Raw genomic sequence first — 21842 nt, forward strand, 5'->3', positions numbered from 1 at the left:
AAAGATCCTACGTGCCGCACCTAAGACCTGGTCGGTTAAATAAATAAATAAAAATTTAAAAATGAAAACTTAAAAAAACCCAGTGGGGTCTAAACTGAGAGATGGTAAGATGGATCAATGGAGGAGAGATGGGATCTGTTATTTTTTAAGGCTTTTCAGACTTCTCGCCACTACTTATGGTGAGTCTTATACCTTTTGGATACCCCATGTGGTGACAGTCACTTTCTGAATCGAGATATGTGAAAAGGAAAGACTGAAGCTGGAAAGGAAGTTTCTCACCCAAGACTGGGAGTGTATGATGAGATTTTATTGGCCTACATTCAGATGTTTCTTTGTGCTTTTAGCTTTGTGGAAAACTGTGGGTATGATTCAGTTATCTCTAGGGACCAAATGTAAAAATGTTTTATGAACATCAGAAGAACCATTGCCTGAAGAATTTCTATGGTGACAGCAGTTAAAGTAAGGATTCTCCCTCCACTCCCATCTCCCTTCTCTCCAGCCCCATGGGGACAGTGAAGTAATCAATTGTCTTCCATTCAAAAAAAAAATAAGCCCCAGGGCAGGCCTTGTGTTCTGTAAAACTTTAAGGATAGTTTTTCCAAATCTTCCTGAGGGAGTGTTACTGGAGTGGGGGATCCGGATGAGGAGGCAAGAACAGTGAGTCTTGGACTGTAAATAAATAGCTGATAAGCTCACAGTTTCAGGAGATAAGAGTGCACGTCCTTGTTCTGCATCTTTTTAAGACTCTTATAGGCCTCTGATGGCTCAGTTTATCTTTATTTATTTATTTGGCTGCTCCGAATCTTAGTAGCGGCATGTGGGATCTTTGGTTACAGCATGTGGGATCTAGTTCCCTGACCAGGGATCGAACCCCAGGCCCCCTGCTTTGACAGCACAGAGTCTTAGCCACCGGACCACCAGGGAAGTCCCTGCTCCCCAAATAAACTGTGGCCACATAGCTCTGGCAACGCCCCACCCTAGAGGAACAACCCCAGATGGTAACCCAAAGTCCCGGGTTTGGGAATTCTCTCAACTCCTGGGTGACCTTGGGCAAGCAACTTAAGGATGCCTGGCACACAGTAGGTGCTTAATAAGTATGGAGAAAATGAGTAAATAAACAAGGAAACCTCCTGTCTGAGTCTCAATTTCCTCATCTGAGAGATGGGGTAATAATGCCTTCACAACAGGCTGTGATCATGTCAGTAAAACTGCTTCCTAGAAATGCTTCTCAAATGTTCATGCATTTCACCTGAGTCACCTGAGCAGCTGGTCAATTGCAGATGCTGACTCAGTAAGTCTTGGGTGGCTGGGCCTGAATTCTGCATTACCAGCTAACCCCCAGGGGATGCCTGTATGGACCACACTTTAATGCTCTACAGGTACTTGAGATTGTTAACATCTCCTCAACCAGTGGGTTCAGGATAGACTCCAAGGATAGACTAACCACTGTCCCAGTGGGTTCTTGATCGAGTGGTTTCCCAAGACACAGGACTCTCTGTTAAAGTCGGGAAGTCTCAGGCAAACCAGAACAAGTTGGTCACTTTATTAAGGATAATGGAAACCAAAGGGATGCTTCCATTCAAGCTGCTTGTGAACTGGAAAGAACAAAACCAGATGAGCGTATTTGCTGAGAGGAAAACATCCTCTCCTTATTAGATCAGTTAGTCCTCCCACTTCTTATTTTGCAGATGCCCAGAGAAGTTGGGTGACTTGGCCAACAACACACAGCTTCTCAGGGGTGGGGCAGGGGCAGAAGCTCCCACCTTCTGAAGCACAGAGGAGTAACCCAGGGCTTTCTCATCAATTCACATCTCCTTCTCCAATACACTCCTCTTTATTTGGCAAACATAGCATGTTTATTTATATGCTGGCTTGTTTGGAGCCTGAAATTTGGCATAGCTGAGTTTGGCTATGAGGAGTTCAAATGTTTCCTCTTTCTGTTTTGATTTGCTTAACCATGCTTTGTGAGCAAAATCGAGAAGTAATAAAAACAGCGAAGCTGCTAAGGCGGTTCAAACGCAAAATCTCCAGAAATGTGGCAGCATCAACTTAGCAGATTTATTTTCTGTCTCTAGATAGTAGATTAGAAACCCACGTAGTTTACTTCCAGGGACTTACAAACCTCTAATAAATAAATAGCTAGAATCTCTTTCCAGGCTGTTTCTCTTTGAGGTGGGACAGGAGTTTGGGAAGAACACAACTGCTTGGCAGATTGACGGAGGCTCTTCCTCTCCTCCTTAGGGTAGGTCCTCAGAGAAGAAGGCAGTCATCAGGACTAAGGGCTGTGTGATGACTTGCAGAATGTCACTCCAAATCTTTTGCACTTAATTTTGCACATGGCAGAAGTTATAAAAGAATGTTGCCTTTTATTATTAACACTGGGAATCTGTGCAAAGAATTCTCATGCTAAATATGTGAATAGATTGCATTTAAAACAGGTAGGCTTCCCAGGTAGAGCCAGTGGTAAAGAATCCATTTGCCAGCGCAGGAGATGCAAGAGATGTGGGTTCGATCCCTGGGTTGGGAAGATGTCCTCGAGGGGGAAATGGTAACCCACTCCAGTAATCTTGCCTGGGCAATCTCATGGACAGAGGAGCCTGGCGAGGCCCATGGGGTCCCAAAGAGTCGGACGTGACTGAGCATGCATGTGTGTGCGCGCAGGAACGCACGCACACACGCTCGCGCGCACACACACACACACACACACATGCGCGCGTGCGCGCACACACACACACACGCGATGCCCTCATATCCCAAATCCTTTGAGTTGTGCTGTAAGCTCAGGTGTCTTTTTGTTTCGGGGGGCACCTGGGGGAGGGGAGAACGGGAGATGGTGAGAGACAGAGAGAGAGGCTGATTTGATTTGTGACTCTACCTGATGTGGGGAGTCTGGATGTGGCTCCTGATCAGTACTTTATGCAAATCTTCTCCAGAACCCAGAGGTGACAGCCTTAGCTCTGTCCACAATGAGATAAGTGAACAGCTCAAGTGAATACTCTGCTTTTCACCTAGTGTGGTTGACTGACAGCTTTTCCCACTGTCTTAACATAACACATCAAGCTACAGGCTGAGCACAGCTATAAGCTTCATCCAATGTTTTTAGCAATTTTACATATATGTATGTGTGTGTTTGTATAAATATATATACATACACAGGGGCTCCATTACACAGGAGAGTCCTGGCAAAACACACAAATTAAAAAAATTGTTTCCATAGGCCCATCGAGAACCTCTAACAGTGACAAAAGGACATTTTCAACCTCAGGCTCCAGGCTGAGACCTGAAGACATGAAGAGGCAGTCTCCAGAGTCAGGGGCCTGCTGGGGTGAGTGGGTGGTGACACCTGATTGAGGCAGGAGGGATATGGTTAGTCCAGCTTGGAAACCCCATCTGCTCCACCTGGGGCATTCCTGGGTACTGGAATTGCTGGCTGGGCTTATATGCATTCATGTTCTAGAATCAGAAACCCCCAAGGACCTTATTGGACAAATCCACAAATCTAAGGACGGCTGATTACAGGGGAATTAAGTTGTGCTCACAGCCTGATCCAGGGATCCCCCCTCACACTTGGCCTCTGCATTTTTCTTCTCTTTTTCTTTCTTTCTTTTTCTTTTGTGGCTTGTGAGATTTTAATTCCCTGACCGGCCACCTCAGTGGAAACAGAGTCCTGACCTCTGTACCGCTAGCAGATTTCCTTCTCATTTTCTTGTTGTCTCTCTTAAGAGTTCTGATGTAAAACAGAGCCTCCCAGAGAGCTTCTGATTTCTGGGTACCACATGGACAGCTGTTTCACGGGGTTGAAGCTTTTTGTCACAGTGATGAGCTTTCATGGACCCATCCAACCCCTCTCAGGTGGGCTCACTGTGAGGATCCCCAAAGTCACCACGTAGGGAAAGATCTGCTGACCACCTGCTCTCCTGGGTGATTTTGTCTGCCTGTGGGGCAGAGGGGTCTGGAAATCTGCAAGCTATCTGTGGTTGATGATGCGCAAAAGTACTCCTTTGCTGGTTGACCATGAAACCGCCATGTCTCGTTCTGGTCATTCACTCTGCAGCTGAGTCCCTCTCTGTAGCTACCCGGTGAACCCCCTCTGAACCTTGGAGTTAAACTCTCGGGTCTAAGAGATGCTTGATCTCGTGAGAGAGCCTAAGGACAGGTGAGAACCAGCATTAATTCTGGTCAAACAGCTCCCCTGCCTTCACCACTGTCATCCCAGGGGCCAGCGAGGGTTTCTCTGACCGGCCCGAGGTATTGCTTGCTTTCTCTCTCCACCTGCAGTGTTACTAGTGGAGGCCTCAGCACATCACCGCCCATTTTTTCATTCTTGGTCTTTCCCTTCAGGAATCAGCATGATTAGAGGAGCCCCCGTTAGGAAGAAGCATGCTGGAGTTTGGGAGTGGGACCTGTGATGCTGTGTGCTGCATCTTATCACAGCTGGAACTCCCTCACTGGCTGTTTTAGACACACAAAGATCATAGATTCTCTGCTGGTCAGCCAAGGGCAAAAATCACCCTCCTGCCAGCCAGCAGTGCTGGGATCCCCGAGTATTTCAGTGCCTGGCTGCGATTCTCTTATTAGGAGGGCTCTGTTTCATACCTTCAGAAGCTTGAAAAGAACTCTATTCTCTTTGTTGCATTATCTTTTTACTTTCTCAAATTTGGATACGATTTCTCAAAATCATAGCTCTTCCTTGCCTGGCTTATGAAGGATACCCTATGGAAAGCCAAGCATGTTTCCCACTCCAATGGTTATTAGCATTCTCACCAAGGATAAACCATGGAGCATCTGCAAGACCATCAGTCCAGTGTTTGTATGTGCCCAGTTATTTGCAGACTCCCTACCCCCCACTTCAGGAGGCTTTGTACATAAACTTCTTTATTTGGCAGCATGCTGGTGATATGCATAAAAGGACATGACTAAGGACAGTGGAGGGCTTCCCAGGTGGCTCAGCGGTAAAGAATCTGCCTCCCAATGCAGGACACATGGGTTTGCTCCCTGGGTTGGGAAGATCCCCTGGAGAAGGAAATGGCAACCCACTCTAGTATTCTTGCCTGGGAAATTCCATGAACACAGGAGCCTGGCTGGCTACAGTCCATGGGGTCACAAGCAGTCTGACACAGCTTAGTGACTAAACAACAACAAAGGACAGTGGAGACTGTGATTTAATGTTTATTTGCTGTTGATATTTTTTTTACTTTGAATGAGGGTGAACTATAGGTTTTCATTTGAAATTCTCTTCAGAAGCAACACCAACTCATCTCTGGGACAGAACTCACTTAAAACCAGATTAGGTTTGGGAATCTAAACTCTCTGCCCCAAGAATTTCCGGCAAATATACAGTCCTTCCTTCCCGCACCAGTTTCCTCTGTCCCAATTGTTCTAGAGGTTTTGCTTTTCAACAGAATCCAACTGAAGTTCCCTGTTGGGTATGTTTCAAGAAGCTTCTCCCCACCTTATTTCTCTTTAATGGCTATAAAATTCCAGCTCAGAGGAGGCAAAGTATTGATCAGGCAGCCCCTGCCTTTGGAGGTACTGACTGGCACCGATGGAAGACCAGGCCAGTGAAGACAATGGACACCCAAACGTGCCATTGGAATGAAGAGCCCACCTGGTAGATGTGGCCGCACACAGCACGGCTCACCTGGTGGGCAGGGCTGCCATTGGATAAAGACCATGACATGGGCCACACACATGTTCAATGCAGAAACTAACTGGTTCTCAGCAGATAGGGCAAGTTGGGGGAGCGAAGCCTAAAAATGCAATCTGCCCACAAGTTCTCTCTTCTCTCCTTTGGCTTTCTTCGGATGCCAGCATGCCAATCAGTGTCTTGCCGAAAGCACTGGGAGCAGCTGTACCTGTGTGTAACAGATGGTGAGAACTCCTTCTCCAGACTTCTAGACCACAGAAGCCGGGGCAAAATACCCTGAATCCATAGCCATGAGGACCTGCTCTTGAGTCTATGGACCCTGGAATGTGGTGGCCACAATCAAGAGCTTGGTTCTCTTTGTCATACACAGGGGCATTAGGTGATGGGAGCAGGGCATCTGTCCATCTCCAGGTGGGAAGGGACCTCTGAGGCAGCTCCAGAGTAGACTATTGAGAGATTCAGAAGGGGAGACCCCTGGCACTGGTGACTATTACTGGTTATTGTGGCTTTTCTGCCCCTGCTTCAATATTCGGGGTGTGATGGCCAAACTGTAGGGCTGGCACTGCAGACCACAGGCTTGTTTTCCCAGCCAGGGTGTGTTCGGAGGCCAAGAAAAGTCATTTCTCTGCTTTGCTTTGACGCGTGTGTTTTGAGGTCCCCGGGTCTTCCTTTGTACCTTTCCAAGGGAGACCTGCGCTCTCAGCACTGCTCCGCCTCCACGAAGCCCTCCTTCTCGTGGCCTGAGGGCTCAACCTCTGTGTAGGTGGAGTGGCTGGGGTGGTTGCGGAACTTCATGGCTGGCCAGTGGTGAGGTCTCCGCTGCAGGGGCACAGACACAGAGTGAGTGGGCGGGACCCCGACCCCACCCACTGGGGACCCTCCCCACGTTCTCCCCTTCACCCAGGGGGACAGCTCTGAGCACTTTTCAAGGGCTCTTGGGGGCTACTGTGTGTGAGCCAGGTGAAGTGTAGACCCCCCTCCCCAGAAGGCTCCCAGCTGTGATCCTCGGCACATTGGGAAACCCGCTGGGAGCCCCAGGAATGGGAATGAGGTCATTTGATCCTTTGCCATGTGGACTGCAGGACACAAGGTGAAAAACTCAGCAATACACAGTGTGGAGCCCTAAGACTTCAGAAAGTGAGGAAATGGGTAAGAGATGGAATGATCTGGGAGGTTCTGGAAATGCCAAGATAACCCTCTAGACAGGACAGGTCCTACATCAGAGGTGGAGAGCTGAAGAAAACACAGATTCCCAGGTCTCAGACCTTCCTGTCTGCATCCCTGTGGCTGGGGATCTGCAGGTTCCCCAGGTGAAACCAGATAGGTCTTAGCCTTGGCAGGTCTTAGTGTTAACCTACCAATGACTGGTTAGAATTCATAAGAAACGGGTGGCATTGAACCAGAGGGGAGGGAACCACCCAGGCCTCTGGATGATGAGGTCAAGGGGCGTGTGACCCACGTGGAGGTGACCTAGAGGCCACCCTGCTGTGGGATTCAGAGAGCTAGTCAGTCACCACGGGTGGGGAGTGGGCAGGGGCTCCTGAGCTCTGCGGCTCACAATGAAGGAGCCCAGGCCTTACTTCCCATGCTGCACGTCAGGCTGGCTCTTCTAAATTCTGAGACGTTCAAAACTGCAGCATCCTCAATGAAAGCTCCCAGACAGAGTGACTCTTATGATCACTGTGGCCTGTCAAATCTAATTGAAAAATGCACACAGCAGGCCAAGAGGCAAAGACCTCAGTTTCATTATGGCTTTGGATAAGCCCCAGGCCTGAATATTATGTGAGAAACCATAAATCATTGGGGATGGTCACATAACCACTCAAAGGCATGTGAGGCATCTGTGGTTTTCTCTCCTTCCTCTGGGGATGGTCGCTGTTCTGATTCCACAAATGGTGGAGCCAAAGCAGAGGCCATTTGACAGGACAAGCAGGCCAGAGGAGTCCTGAGGGACCAAGCCCTGGGGGTTAGGGACTCAGAGAGCGCCTGCTAGTGGGAGATATGCCCGGATGGAATTGATGAAGCCCCTCAAGTGGAAACAGGAGCCTGGTGTGAAGTGGGTAAGGGACGAGATAAGGAGAGATAGGGACTGAATGGCTGGGGAATGCCGACACAGATGGGGATGGCAGAGGGGTGGCCCCACCCCACACGGACCTCGATGAAGAAGAGGGCAGCGTTGGAGGTGGGGTGGCCATTGATGTAGATCCCAGCCAGGATGATGGAAGCCACAAGGAGGACGGCCAGCACAATGCCCACAATGGTGCCCAGGCGCACAGGGGACCCCGTCGTCTTGGGGGCCAGGTTGTTCTGAAGGCCTGCAAAGAGATCATTAGGTCAGGGGATCGAGGAAGCGGGTGCTGTGGAGTCCTGGGTTCTGACAAAGTCCCAGAGATGAAAGCCAGCAGAACCTTCAGATCTACTTATCAAATACATGAAAGGGTGGATTGGGTGGAACTTCATGAGGGTGACATTAACTTTGTTCTTAGCACAATTCAGGTGGTTTTCCAAAATCACTTAAAAGTTGCCCAGATGTTTACTAAGGATCATAAAAGCTCTCTCTAATACCCATCCCATATAGTTCCTTTTAAGGAATTCACAAAGGGCATGTGATGGTTAAGACATCTGATGGTTGTGGGATCTGGAGTCTGGCTGTCTGGTTTCAAATACAGACTCTGCTGCTTACTAGCTGTGTAATCTTGGGCATCTTATTTAACTTCTGTGTGTCTCAGTCATCATTTCTGTAGAACAGGATAATAATGATAACGAGCTGATAGGATTACAGTGAGGATTAAAATGAGATAATTCATGTTAACTGCCGAGGAGCACAGCCAGTCTCTGGGACAACTTCAATAAGTGTAGCTATTATGAGAGCAAAATGACCACATTTTTACCTGTCACTGTCCACTACCAGACTGTGACCTCCTGGAGGGCAGACAGGGTCTTATTCATCTCAGTGCCCTCAACTCTTAGAAAAAATGGCAGACCCATCAGAGGAACTCAATAAAAGAAATGAACTAGGTCCTCTAAGGGCTAATAAGCCAGCAAACACTCTCTGAGAACATTGCAAGCATTTGAAATACAGCCCAAGGAGAAGGCCGAGGATTTTCCATAGACTATGGAGCTGGAAGCACATCCAGCCCAACCCATTCTCGTACAGCTGAAGGAATGGAAATACAGAGAGGTACAGGGATTCGTCCAAGGACACAGTGCCAGTCACTAAGAAGCCTCAGTTCAGTTCAGTTCATTCGCTCAGTCATGTCCAACTCTTTGTGACCCCATGGACTACAGCACACCAGGCTGTCTCTCACCAACTCCCAGAGCTTGCTCAAACTCACGTTCATCAAGTCGGTGATGCTAAGAAGCCTAGTTCACTAATATTACCTGTGGCGGCTTTTTGCTGCTGCTCCTTATCCTAAAAGGATGTGGGGATAATGACATAGAAAAGACAGACCAGCATGCGAGCAACAGAAATACTGAAGTCTGTTTGACTTCGCTGGTGGGTGTGATGGGAATCAACAAGGGGTGGGGATTTTTAACAAAATGCCACATACATCCAAAGTCATTGTGTCCCCCATCTCCTTTTCTCTGCAAGAGAAAAAAGCTTAGGAGAGAAACTACGCTGGGGCACTGCCAGGGTATCTGCCAAGAACTGGGGGAGTGGTGAGGACACACCCCGAGCTGGCCTCTCCTGACCTGGCCATCAGCCTGCAGCCTTCAGTGACCCTGATGATCTGAGGGCAGGGCTTGGGCTGACAAGCACACGATGTGGAATAAGAGGGACGAATGTGGCTCAGAGCCTCCTGCCTCCCCTCAGCCCAACGGACACAGATGCACGCTCACACCTGGTGCCCACAGAGGAGCAATGGCCTCGTCTCTGGTGGGAGAACCATCTAACTGCGCTGTGTTAACAGTCCCTCCTCTCCTGCTGGAGCCCGGTTAACAGTCTCCCAGGCCCCCTGGAGCTGGAAGGCTCTTCCAGCTCTCCGCTGTCGTAGTTGCAGCACGAGCTTAAGCTGGCTCTGGGCAAAGGCCAGGGTAGATGGCCACCCCCGCCCCCACATCACTAGAGAGGAGATTATCCCCCCAGGCAGTCCTGGGAGCAGGGACCCTACCTTCTTAAGCTGTGTAAAATTGCGGTGGACAACTTTTGTGTCCTCTCTGCCAACCCACGTTGGGAATCAAAGGCAACTTTGTTAGGGCAAACACTGATCAAAGCCGCCTGCCCTGGCCAGACACCATAGTGCCCACTTGAATGAGTTATCTTAAACTGGAGGTCCTGGTAAGGAACGTGGAACTAACAAGCTACCACCAACTGGAATAATTCAGGAAAGGTCCAGAGGAGAAAGGAGACTCCAGTTCATACACCCTACTAACCTCCCAGAATCCTGGCTGGAATTCATCTTGGCTGATGTGCATTACACCAGGAAGGACCCTGAGGCAGAATGACTGGCCAGAGACAACCCAGAAACTAACATTACCATAAAACCAGAGACTGCAGTCAGAGCAGTCCTCCTGAATTCCCTTACCCTGCTCCCTTCACCCGGGCTCCTCTTCCCAATAAAATCTCTTGCTCTGTCAGCCCATGTGTCTCCACGGACAATTCATTTCAGAGTGTTAGACAAGAGCTCACTCTCGGGCCCTGGAAGGGGTTCCCCTTCCTGCAACAACTTTAAGGAGAGAATCTACTCTCCACCCATCATTGATTGGGAGGCTCCTTGGGGACAGAGGCCAGGGCCACAGGTCTATGGCCATGTCTGCCCTAGCTCAACCTCTCCTCTGCCTCTCGCTCCTTTCAGGGCAGTGAATACTCAAGAGCACTGTGGTCAGAAGAACTACTGGAGGTTCCCGCCTGAGATGAGAAATGCCTAGATGTAGATTTGCTTTTTCAGTCTAGGGAGTGTGTGCCCAGAAGCTCCTGCATACTTCCCGTACCTTCCCACTGAACAGGAGGTTGGAGAAGCCCAGGCTGCTGTTGTTTCCCCGTCTCCCACTCAAGGAGTAAAAGCAAAAAGGCCAGGTGAAGGCTGCACCCTCTTGGGGGGTGAGTCCAAGAGGCAGTGGTGTAATGAAGAGGGGCAGGTACCTCTGTACTCACCATCTCCTCCGGCGTAGGGATTCACCTTGGTGTCATCTTCCAACAGAAAGGAGAGAAGGTGCAAGGTTAGCAGAATTACAATGGCCTTTGTCCTTTTAGGATTGGATGAGACTTTAGGGAGGTTCAGTTCAGCCCTTCATTCTGAAGGCTAGGAAACTGAAGCCCAGAGAGGGGAGTTGACTTGCTCAAAGTCACACAGCAGTCTAAAGGTCAAAGACCACAGACAAGCCAACTTTTCCCAGCGTTCATTCATTCAACAAATACTTATTGAGTGTTTACTGGGAGTTGAGTACAGTGGATAGATGTGATCTCTGCCCTCAGGGAGGTCATGGGGTGGGGGTGGGGGGCGGGGAATGGAGGGACAATTAAAATTGTCCACAGGAAGGCAGTCAAGAAGGCAGGATGAGATATGGGGCTGAGACAGAGTCCCAGACAGACGGTGGGGCAAAGGCTGGAGTCAGCAAGAACTTGGCCAGTAGAGACATAAAAAGCAGTTCAGTGCAGCTGGAGGGCAGACAGGCTGTGAGTAGGGGGTGATGAGAGTGAGTGAGGCTGGGGGTTGGGGAGACAGCAGCCTGGAAAGCCAAATTCAGGGCCTTTCACAGTATCCTAAGGGGCAGCAGGAAGAGGGGGAAGGATTTGAGGTGGGGTATGTGTGAGTCACAAGATCAAATCTGCTTGAAGACCCCCAGGGAGCAATGTGGGAGACAGATTTCCAGGCCAACACACTCCCTCTACACCTCAAAGAGTGTACCCTGCAGCCTCCTAATTAAGTTTCAATGGTTGACCCTTCCTGTGGAGAAAGGACAGCAAAAATTCCACGTCAGGAGAATATTCTAGATGACGAGAGATTACTGCTTCAAGCATCAAACATTAAGCTAATGGAAGCTTCCACAATGTAGGGCCTGCAACCTGCTCTGCGTCCCTTCTCCCCCTCCACCATCCTCCTCGTTCAAAGGGGAGCTTCCCCTGACTCCCCTTGGATTACAGATGTTCAAGCCCCTTGGCGGTTTGCCCCAGTCTTCTCTCCTGTCACTCGGGTCAACTCAATAGCACTTGTCACAGTGGGGGTAACAAGCTACTCCTCAAGGCTCTCCAGACCTCGGGTCTCCTCAGATCTCTGAATCGCTGCATATTCTGTTCCTCCTACAGGACATGCCCTTCTTCCCCTTTACCACTCCTCTTTCAAAAGTCCCACTCCTGAAATGCCTCTTGCAGGGCTGAGGCTAGGGTGACACGAGTGAAACAGGGTCTTATTCTTTTTTAAAGTTTTTTGATAGTTTGTTCACCGAGGAATTCTTGGCATTACTTTTGATTTTTGCAAATATTGCACGAAAAGATTATTTCTCTTAATTATTGCTTGTGTGTGTGTGCGCCTCCTTAACTTTTATATCTGCATTGAGTGTATCATTTACCTCAGCCTAGTCCTGGTCCCAGCCCTGTCACTTCCCAGAGGATAGATGGGTGTGTCCTCCCCTGTGTCCCACGGCATTTGATCTGTTTCTGGAGCATCTTGAGTCCCTTTGTTTCCATGGACTATGAGCCTCTCAGCAACCAACCGTTTATGCTCCCAGTACCTGAATATAACACCCTGTTCTGCTATGCGTTTCCAATAAATCTTCAAATATCAAAAAATCACACTAGATAATAGAAGAACAAACCATAAGAAAATTTAAGAATAGTATCCCACAGAGGAAAGGGGCTTCCCTGGTGGCTCAGATAGTAAAGAATCTGCCTGCAAAGAAGGAGACCCTGGTTCAATCCCTGGGTTGGGAAGATCCCCTGGAAAAGGGAATGGCAATCCACTCCAGTATTCTTGCCTGGGAAATCCCATGGACAGACGAGCCTGGCGGGCTACAGCATATGAGGTCACAAAGAGTCGGACACGACTAAGCAACTAACACTTTCACTTCACTTTCACAGGGGAAAGGGGGAATAGAATGGAGGAAGAAAACTAGAAACTAAGCTTCTTTGGATATAGTTGCTTTTGTAGATTTGACTTTGGAGTCATTTAATTGTTTATCATGTATTGTCATTATTGTTCAGTCGCTAAGTCGTATCCAACTCTTTGCGACCCTATGAACTGCAGCACGTCAGGCCTCCCTGTCCCTCACTATCTCCTGGAGGTTGCCCAAGTTCAAGTCCACTGAATCAGTGAGGCTATTCAGTGATGCTATTTCATCCTCTGCTGCTCTCTTCTCCTTTTGCCTTCACTCTTTCCCAGCATCAGGGTCTTTTCCAATGAGCTGACTGTTCGCATCAGGTAAGTTACACTCAGAAAGAATCTGCCTGATAATGCAGCAGGCATGGGTTTGATCCATGGTCTGGGAAGATCCCACTGGCTGTGGAGCAGCTAATCCTGTGAACCACATCTAAGGAGCCTGCACTCTAGAGCCCAGGAGCCACAACTACTGAGCCCAAGTGCTACAACTTAATGAAGCCCACCTCCTGGAGTCAGTGCTCGGCAACAAGAGAAGCCATCACCATGAGAAGCCGCAACTAGAGAAGAGCCTGCGCATCAGCGAAGGCCCCACCTAGTCAAAAGTAAATGAACAAAATTATAGAAACACCCTAAAAATTCAAAGTAAAACAAAACGGAGAATTGTTGACTTATAACAGAAAGATACATTTTCTTCAGGAATTGCAATACACAAGGTATTTATATATGCCTCTGAATCTATTTTTTTACTACAGGTTGAAAATGATGAATTGATTACTCAAAATTGACCAAAGTAATCCTAAACATGATTGGGTAAATTAACTTGATTTTTTGAATCTAGACCATTGGAAATACATGGTAGCTCAAGCCACATGTAGTCTTGATAGACAAAAAGACACCTGCAGCCAGTCCCTCTCACAAGACGACTAAAGGTGACGACGCTGTGCCCACAGCAGCTTTTCATCCCCTCACTGAGGGCTGGTTCCCAGCTGCTGCCTTGCTAGGGCTCCACGGAATGCAAACTGGTTCCCTAACTAACGGATTGTGGTCCAGGCCCATGAAAACCCAGAGTGAAGAAATGTGTGTGATGTCTACTGCATGAGTGGTCATTTTCTGTGGTTAGCAGTCACTTCTTGCTGCTACCAACATGTTCTGTTCAGCTGCTCACCAGATGAGTCCTTAGACTTCACAGATATTCCGGGCCAGTGCCTGTCTATCCTTATGATAAAATGCATAGATTTTGTGGCAGCTGCTTGCCACTCTGAGGTCATTCTGGTTCATTTAAGTGGGCAGCATTTAAGCAAGTAAGTAACTTAAAATCCAGCTCCCACACTTCCTGCTTCCCTGGCCCTTTCTGCTTTTCTGGCTGGCTGGGGAGAGAAGGGGTCCACGACCCTTCAGCAACTGCTCCCACTAACTTCTCTGCTCTCCACCTCTGCCCTGATCAGGTGGGTCCCCCTGGCTGAAGTGCTGTATCCCTTTCGTTCACAGCATCTTCCTGGACCCTGAGCTAGCCTCTGCCCCCAGCACATCATCTCCTGTTTAGGTCACAGGCAGGGGTGACCTAAACCTGTCCCTCCAGACACCTTGAAAGTTTGTTGTGGGGACAAGTCCTTGTCACATTTTTTTTCTTATAAAGGCAACTTGCTAGTCTTTGCCACCTCCTCCAGGACTGGAAGGCCATAAAGCCATAACTGTCCTTACTCTGATTAATGTTTCCCACATGGAATTTTATTACATAGCAAACAGGAGGGACACATTCCTGGGCTGACAGGAGACACACACGAGATAAAATCAACGGGACACACTGTGTAGGGACAGCGCTTCATGGCAGTAGCCTGGGACTAAAGGAGAATAATTCCAAGTCAGGGTTTAAACCCAACCTCCAGATGCCAGCCACTGGGCTCTCTCCATGCCCACCGCAGCCACCCCTCTGGCCAGGCACCGTGGCTCACCCAGACATAAACCCCTGAGGGAAAGGCTGGTTCTCACCTAGTGTCTGCAGACCCCAGCCCAGCTCTGGGCTCAGATTGAGGCCCCAGTAGCACATAGGGTTAACTCAAGGGTGGCTGGCCAGGGGGTTCTTTTAAGTGGAGTTTCCTTTAACTGGAAGGTCACTCCTGAACTCCATTATAATTCCTGAGGGCAAGGTCTCCTCTTGCTCCTTTGTCATGTAATGTATTGAATCTCCTGCTTCATTGTTCACCTTTCACTATTTTCCCACCCATTGAACCATTGAAGACCCTTCTCTATTCCTTTCAACACTGAGAAAGGCAGCGCGGTTGAGCAAGCCAGATTGCTGCTTTGGGAACCAGCTGACACCTGATACCACATTTTCCTGGCTGTGTGATTTTGGGTAAGCCCATCAACCTCTCTTAGCCATAGTGTCTCCTCTGTAAACTGGGGATCAAAGAGCATCAAAATTCAGGATAATTAGGAGGATTAAGTGAGTATTAATGGGTACACAATGTCAGCACCCATCCTGGCCCATGGTCAGTCCCCTTAAATGTTTGCTCTTTCTATGGGCTGTTCACTTCCCTCCAGCCGGATCCATGGGTTCCTGCTTTCTGGTTCTCTATCCTTGAGAATCCCAGGAATGGGGGAGCCTGGTGGGCTGCTGTCTATGGGGTCGCACAGGGTCGGACACGACTAAAGCGACTAAGCAGCAGCAGGCTGCATTTCAAAGGCAGGGGGAGACCACAGAAAGAATATTCCACTGCTGAGCAACCTACTTTGCCCCTCATGAGCCCATTTCCTTGTCTATAAAATGGGATTGTGGATGAATAATGTTTAAAAATACCAACTTTTTCTCCTTTCCATCTGCTCCTTTCAAACAGGTAATTGGGCTCAGGGAAGGTAGGAAGACCCCCATACGTCTTTCAGTCTTAGACTTAGGGCAAGGGGTTAAAATCTAGATGCCATGTATCAAAAAAGGATGAGGAAGAAATTTCTCAGAGATAGCCATAGAATCCAGGGACGCTGCCCGGTCTTCCCCACCTCCAGCAGCTTCAATCAAACCCGAGGGCTGGGTGACACAGAGCAGGATCCTACGGCCCTTGCCCCGCATGTCCTCAGCCTACCTTTTCTCTGTGGAAAAACTTTAACCAAAGAATAAGTTGAGTCAGAGAGGTGAGAAAACACAGAAACAAGGGAAAACAGTTCAACGAGACTAAAGGATAACACCGTCACCAGGCAGAGTCAAGGACCTTGGGACACCAAAATCTCCACCAGGAGGAAGAGGTTAACTGCGTGATGGCCAGACTGTAGCCAGGACATAAATGCCACAATTCCGAGAACTGGCCTCAAAAAATGGAAACAACTTGACCTTGGAGCTGAAGACTGTTAGATAGCAAGTCAGACAAGAGCAGGTTCCACCCCATCCTGGACAGGGTTACCATTTCCCTGCCTGACCTGGACCCTGGTGACCAGAACATGCGCAGAGAGCTCCCTTTTTGTGGTTAAGGACTGCAAAATTTCCAGCCTTATCAGGACCAAGCCAGATAACAAAAATCCAACGGGGCTTTCCAAACCGCCAGTACTGGTTGGTGGAGGTGCAACAAGACCTAAGAGGTGACTCAGAATAGCCTGGGGCTCATTATGCAGTATTTATAATAAATTAGTATTGTCATTCCCTGCCCACCACCCCCTCCAACCCATTTCCACTTGGGTGCTTATGGGTAAGAGGCTGCACACAGGAGAAAAGTTACGCAACCTAAAGCTGTCAATCAACTCATCAATCCAGTGATGCAGGACACAGGGAGGGACTTCCCATCACTCTGAACAACCAACTCTACCTGCCAGAAGCAGCCCCCAGTCCACTCTCCTCCTTCTCAAGAGTGTACGTTTTGCTTTGCTTATTAAAACTCCTGCTGCTTAAAACTGTTTTATGTCTCTAGATTGATTTCTTTCCCTTGTGAGGACAAGAACCCAGGAATCACCATTCCACCAGTAACATGGGGATGGCAGAGAAGGCCCCAGGGACAGCCAGGCCTGAAGAAGCAATTCAACAACAACTCAAGATGGACAGAGCTGTCCGGCGCTACCCTCTGCCCCCTGGACATCACAGGAGTGGAAAGTCAAGCCCCAGCATGGCGGGGGTGGAACCTCCCACCACGCCAGCCCAATGAGGGGTGGGAACCAGAAGGGAAGTCACAGAAAAATTATGCAATCTTTCTCTGACATCTGAGTGTGTGGGACTGAGTTCATACCTGCTACTGGGATGCTAAGATCTCACAGGTTCTCTGAGAACTGCTATTAAGATGAATCAAGTTATTATGTAAACTAATTGGCATTGTGCTGGGACGGTAATTTTTCCCATCGCCACAGTGAATTCTGTTCCACAACTCTGACGTGGGTGTGGAGTCCACTCGTCCTAAACCTAGCTCTGTGTCTCACTGGCACGTGACCTCTGCTCTGGGAGCCTCAGATGTGACAGGATGCAACAACTCTGTTCCCTGAGATAATCCCCATCAGGGGCAGTGATGCTCCAGGGCCATGGCTCCTCCCCACCCTTACCTTCTGTGGTGAGGCTGTCAATGAAGAGGGAGGAAGAGGTGGTGGTAAAGTCTTCCTCAAAGGGGCTGAAGGAGCTGTCGGGAGAGGACGAGTAGGAGTCCTCGTCCTGGAAGTCCTCACACGTTCTGCCTTCTGCCTGCAAGAGAGACCCGGTGCTGCGATGGACAGAGGCCTTGCCAGCAGCTACGTCGCACACAGGAGGACCCTGGGGGTGCTTTCATCCCTCAGCGGCCAGAAGATTTAAGATTCCAGTGAGTGGTCCAAGCATGGTAATCTAAGGGCTCTGAATGCATTTAAGCTTTCCACTTTATCCTGAAAGTGGCTTATCTTACAGGGCAATTTATCTGTCAGCTGCCTCGAATCCTTCCTGAAGGAGCTGAGATGCCAATCTTAAATAAATAAAGTGAATGAGTACATTCACTGACAGCCAATGTCAGAAACGGGTTGCTGGATGCACAAGGGGTTTTGGGGGGAGTTTTTTGAAGACCAGAATCCGCTCACCCAGCCTCACTGATAAAACAGATGGTAGTGAGAGCATAGTAGTAATTCTGGGGGTTCCCATTTAAATGCTGGGCCCAGCACTTTCACCATTTCACCAGCTGTGAGCTGCAAGCCAAGTCACTGAACCTCTCTGAGCCTCAGTTTCCTTCTCTAATCAGTGGGGACACTGGTCTCTAGCTTCTGGGACCATGATAGGATTAAATCAGAGCAAGTGCTGGGCACATGCCATGTGCTTGCCCTGCAAGAAGGGAAAGTGAGAGGAAGGGAGGGGAAGGGATGCATACATGAATGGGTCTCTCTGTGTCAGTAAAAGGTGTGAGAATAGGACATTACCCATCCAAAGCGCTGAGCATTCCGGAAAATTCCAAGTGAGAAGGAACCTGTGCTTGTGCATGCATGCTAAAACACTTCAGCCATGTCCAACTCTTTGCAACCCTATGGACTGTAGCCTGCCAGGCTCCTCTGTCCATGGGATTCTCCAAGCAAGAATACTGGAGTGGGTTACCATGTCCTCCTCCAGGGGATCTTCCTGACCCAGGGGTCGAACCTGTATGGGATTCTAAATGGGAGGTGCCAGGTACAACCCACTTTGCTCCTAGAATGACAGCCAGGGCAGTCGCTTCTTGAATGTTACCAGGCACGCAGCCTCCTAGAAGATTCCAGTGTGGCCAAGGCCACACCCAGTATACCCTCTGCAAGGACCAAGAGAGCCCCTGGAGAACAGCCACGCCGGGCCAAGTCACCAGGAGAAATGCTTGTCTCAAGGACCCACAGAGCCCTCAAAAACCTCCCACATTGGTCTCACTGGCGCAGAACAGACAGGGAGGCAAGCCCCAGGTGGAGGGGAGAAAGTCACCAAGAGAAGAGTGACCAGGCAAGGGGTGAGCCTGCAGCCCTGCCCTTCCCCTACCCGGGTCACTTCAGCCTCTCACCTCCTGGGCACAGCCGTAGGCCAGCCACTCCTGGCGGTAGCGGTCAAAGCCACTGGAACATCTGCAGGGGGAACCAAGAGACCGGAGGTGTGATGGGATTGACAGAGAAACCCTCCCCTCCCCTCCATGCAGTAATAGATCTCCAAGGGGAGCAAGGAGGAGGCGAACCTCCCCAAGACCACTGAGCAGGTGCCCTGGCACCAGATGGCTGTGATCAAGCCCCTCCTGCCACCTCTACTCCTTCTCCCAAAGGAGGGGAAGCTATTTGTGGCATCCTCACCCTTCTCTTGACCCAGCTCCCCAGGACCAAGGCCACACCCACCTAGATGCGTGTGTGTGTGTGTGTGTGTGTGTGTGTGTGTGTCTGTTTGTGTCTCTGTATTTACGGAGCTGACAGACTGCGTGACCTCTAAAGACCTTAAGCCCCACCCTGCAACTCTGGGCAGCCCAGAAATTGCTGAGAAACCAGGGAGTTCACATACATGTTCTCATCTGGGGAAAGTCTTGCTCATTCGCTGAGCTCCCCTTCTTTGTGGAGGAGCCTAAATTTGGCAAGGAGGGGCGGGGCCAAGGCTGGACATCAGCCAATCTGGCCAACACCCACCATGTGGTCACTGAAGGGCAGAAGTGAGGGTCCTGCCAGAGACTGGGAGAGATGAGATCTTGGCTGACCAGGGTCCCCTGAGAGGACAGCGCACAGCTCAGCTGGGCTGGAAGACATCAAGTGCTTCCCTAGGGAAGGGGTGGGGTACAAGGATGAACCAGAGAATATTCTCCACGGCGTCATGCTCAAAGTTCTGTTCTTCACTCTTTGGTGCCAGGAGAATCCGCCAAGTCCTACTCAAGTGCAGGGACCTCTGCATGGGAAGCCAGTATCACCAGCCACCAGTGCTGAGAAAGCATGCAAGGCTGGTGAACTCTGCACCGGCAACTGCCTGCCCATCTGTCTAAGACCTGGCGAGGCCAAGGCTTCCAGGCTCTGTCAGTCCTTCCTTCTGAAGATGCTTCTGAGCTGTTCCTCCTGTAGCAGGGACACTAAGCGGAGCCGTCCACAGCCCCCTCTCTCGGGTCCTCCATGCCCCCTCCTTTGAGGCGTGGAAGCCTAGGGGCACCATTGGGGGCTGGGAACTGAGGTTTCCTTTAGGCCAGATTAACTGGTTCTTTCAAGGGCTGAGCCTTGGATATCGGTCTAAAAGCACCCCATTCCAAGCCCGGGGCCAACCAACCCAGACGCAAAGGAGAAAGGCATGAGAAACGGCCATTGTTTGAGCGTCTCCTGAATGCCAGGTATTGCCCCAGTCACACGCTGCCCTTGCGCTATCTCACAGGACCTTTGCGATGACACTGTGAGGCAAGCGTTATGACCCTCATTTTCCGAGCCAAACCCTGAACTCAGGATCACCCGTAGACTCCAAGGTGGGCCATTAGGGGACAGTGTGAGATGAAAGGAAAATATCTGCATGATAAGTGAAATCATCTGAGCCAGATCTGGCCCCCGCGCAGGGACGGGAGGCTCTGCAAGGGTGCAGAGGGCAAAGCAGGTGGAGGCGAAGCCAAGAACCATGAGGTGGTTTCAAGCAGCAGTTGGTGGGAGAGACCATGATGGCCGATTGCCCTGCAGCAGCCCTGATCTCTGGCTTTTTAGGAATCTGGAGTCAGCTCTCAGCTGAGACTCCAGAGATCTGTCAGGAAGGGATGGGCCTGGCTTGGGTGAGCCCAGGCCCACATACACCTGGGGACAGGATTCCTGATGGAGCTTTTCTGTCCTCTAGTTGACATAATCCAGCAAAGACAATGTCTACAGCCAAGGCCCTGCCCTCCCCCTGATCAACTCTCATTAAATTGTCATGGTTTTCTGGGTATGGGCATATGAATTAAGTGGGGGTGTAGCAAGCTAGGGTTTTGCTTTCATCTGACCCATTTTGCAGTCCTCATGGCTCAGCTGTTGTTGGATGATGCTGAGTCACATGGTGGCAGCGGCCGCAGCATTCCAGGGCCCATCTGAGGTCATCTGGATTATCGCCTCACATTCACACAGGGCTCTCACACTTGAAAGTGCACAAGATGGATCACACCGCAAGTCTCCGTGCCAGGAAGACGCAGTCTCGGGTCGCCCCCGTGTCCTCTCTCTGAAGCTCTGTACCTTTCCTGTGATGGCCTCTCAACACTTTGCAAAAATTCTGTTTGGTATTTGAGGAGTTAAAATAACAGGGATGTTCCTCACCCACATCTCCCTGAATCACATAACCCCAGCCCATTTTACAGGGAAAATAAACCGAGGGTGCAAGAGAGTGAATAAGAGCACAGCTGGTGGGAAGAACAGCTGGGAGGCCTGATGAGGGCCTCTTTCTCCTCCTGGCCCTGAGCTGTGTCTTGTGGGCTAGGCAGGCCGCCTATAAAGGCAGTGGCTTTTATTTCTGCACCAGGACATTGGAAAGGAGCAAAGGAAATACTGACAGTTACAGGACAGCTGCACGGAACTCAGAGCCTCTGTAATTTGCAGTGTTCAAGATTCCAAGGTTCTTGGAGTTCATAGGTCTTCCCAATCTCATGGGAGCTCTAGTCCCCCAAGAAAGCCTTCCCCCCCCCAATTCCCCCCTCCCCCACCATTTATTTATCCTGGACGGGAGAATAGGGATCAAATTTTGAGTCACATCTGCGAGGAAATGATTTCAGAACAAGGAGTAGAAGATGAGTAGGATTTAAGAACTTATCCCTGAAACTGAATCTCATCCAGAATTTTCCCTGCTTCCAAAACCAAACAAATACAGCTTTGTAACTTGTCCCAGCTTTCCACAGATGCCTGCAATGTCCACACCCTTGGATTTCAGGGAACCCTGTTGTAGCCTGAGAACAGTCTTGAGGTGGGGTTTCAGGATCATGGGGCTCTTGCCCAATGACGGTGGGTCTTAGGCTCACCCCTGAGCTGGCAGGTCTCACGCTTGCTTGCAGATGAGGCAATGAGGTAAAATGCAGGTTCCCTGGCTTCTTTCTTAAAGACCCTGATGCGGGGGGCCAGGGGTGGGCCCCAGGAATCTGCACATTTAGCTCGAGCCCTAGCTAATTCTGGGATGCTCATAGCTTTGGATCACTCTTGGAAAAGGCCTGCCAGAGGATGAACCAACCCTCCCGACTGTGAGGAGGGAGCTGCAGTAGCTGGAATCTCTGAATGGTCTTCCAAAGTCTAGACTCACTGCAGGGTGAAATAGTCAC

At 49.8% G+C, this 21842-nt stretch overlaps 1 protein-coding gene across 2 annotated transcripts in view; it reads right to left on the minus strand.

The window, feature by feature from the left end:
• Positions 1–4953: 4953 nt before the first annotated feature.
• Positions 4954–21842, minus strand: part of PLXDC1 (plexin domain containing 1) — a 63480-nt gene continuing 46591 nt past the window's right edge. The window contains exons 9-13 of one of the 2 annotated variants that reach the window (XM_055407735.2): positions 18630–18690; positions 17197–17332; positions 10743–10778; positions 7802–7962; positions 4954–6466 (exon numbers count right to left, since the gene is read on the minus strand). In XM_055407735.2, coding sequence (XP_055263710.2) covers positions 6347–6466; positions 7802–7962; positions 10743–10778; positions 17197–17332; positions 18630–18690 — 514 coding nt within the window. In that variant the 3' untranslated portion in view covers positions 4954–6346. The remainder of the gene's footprint in view (positions 6467–7801; positions 7963–10742; positions 10779–17196; positions 17333–18629; positions 18691–21842) is intronic. The other variant, XM_055407734.2, reaches the window with a different exon arrangement.

This window comes from Moschus berezovskii, chromosome 20 (assembly GCF_049115385.1).
Source record: "Moschus berezovskii isolate FMDL1 chromosome 20, NW_MosBer_1.0, whole genome shotgun sequence".
NCBI classification, from domain to species: Eukaryota; Metazoa; Chordata; class Mammalia; order Artiodactyla; family Moschidae; genus Moschus; species Moschus berezovskii.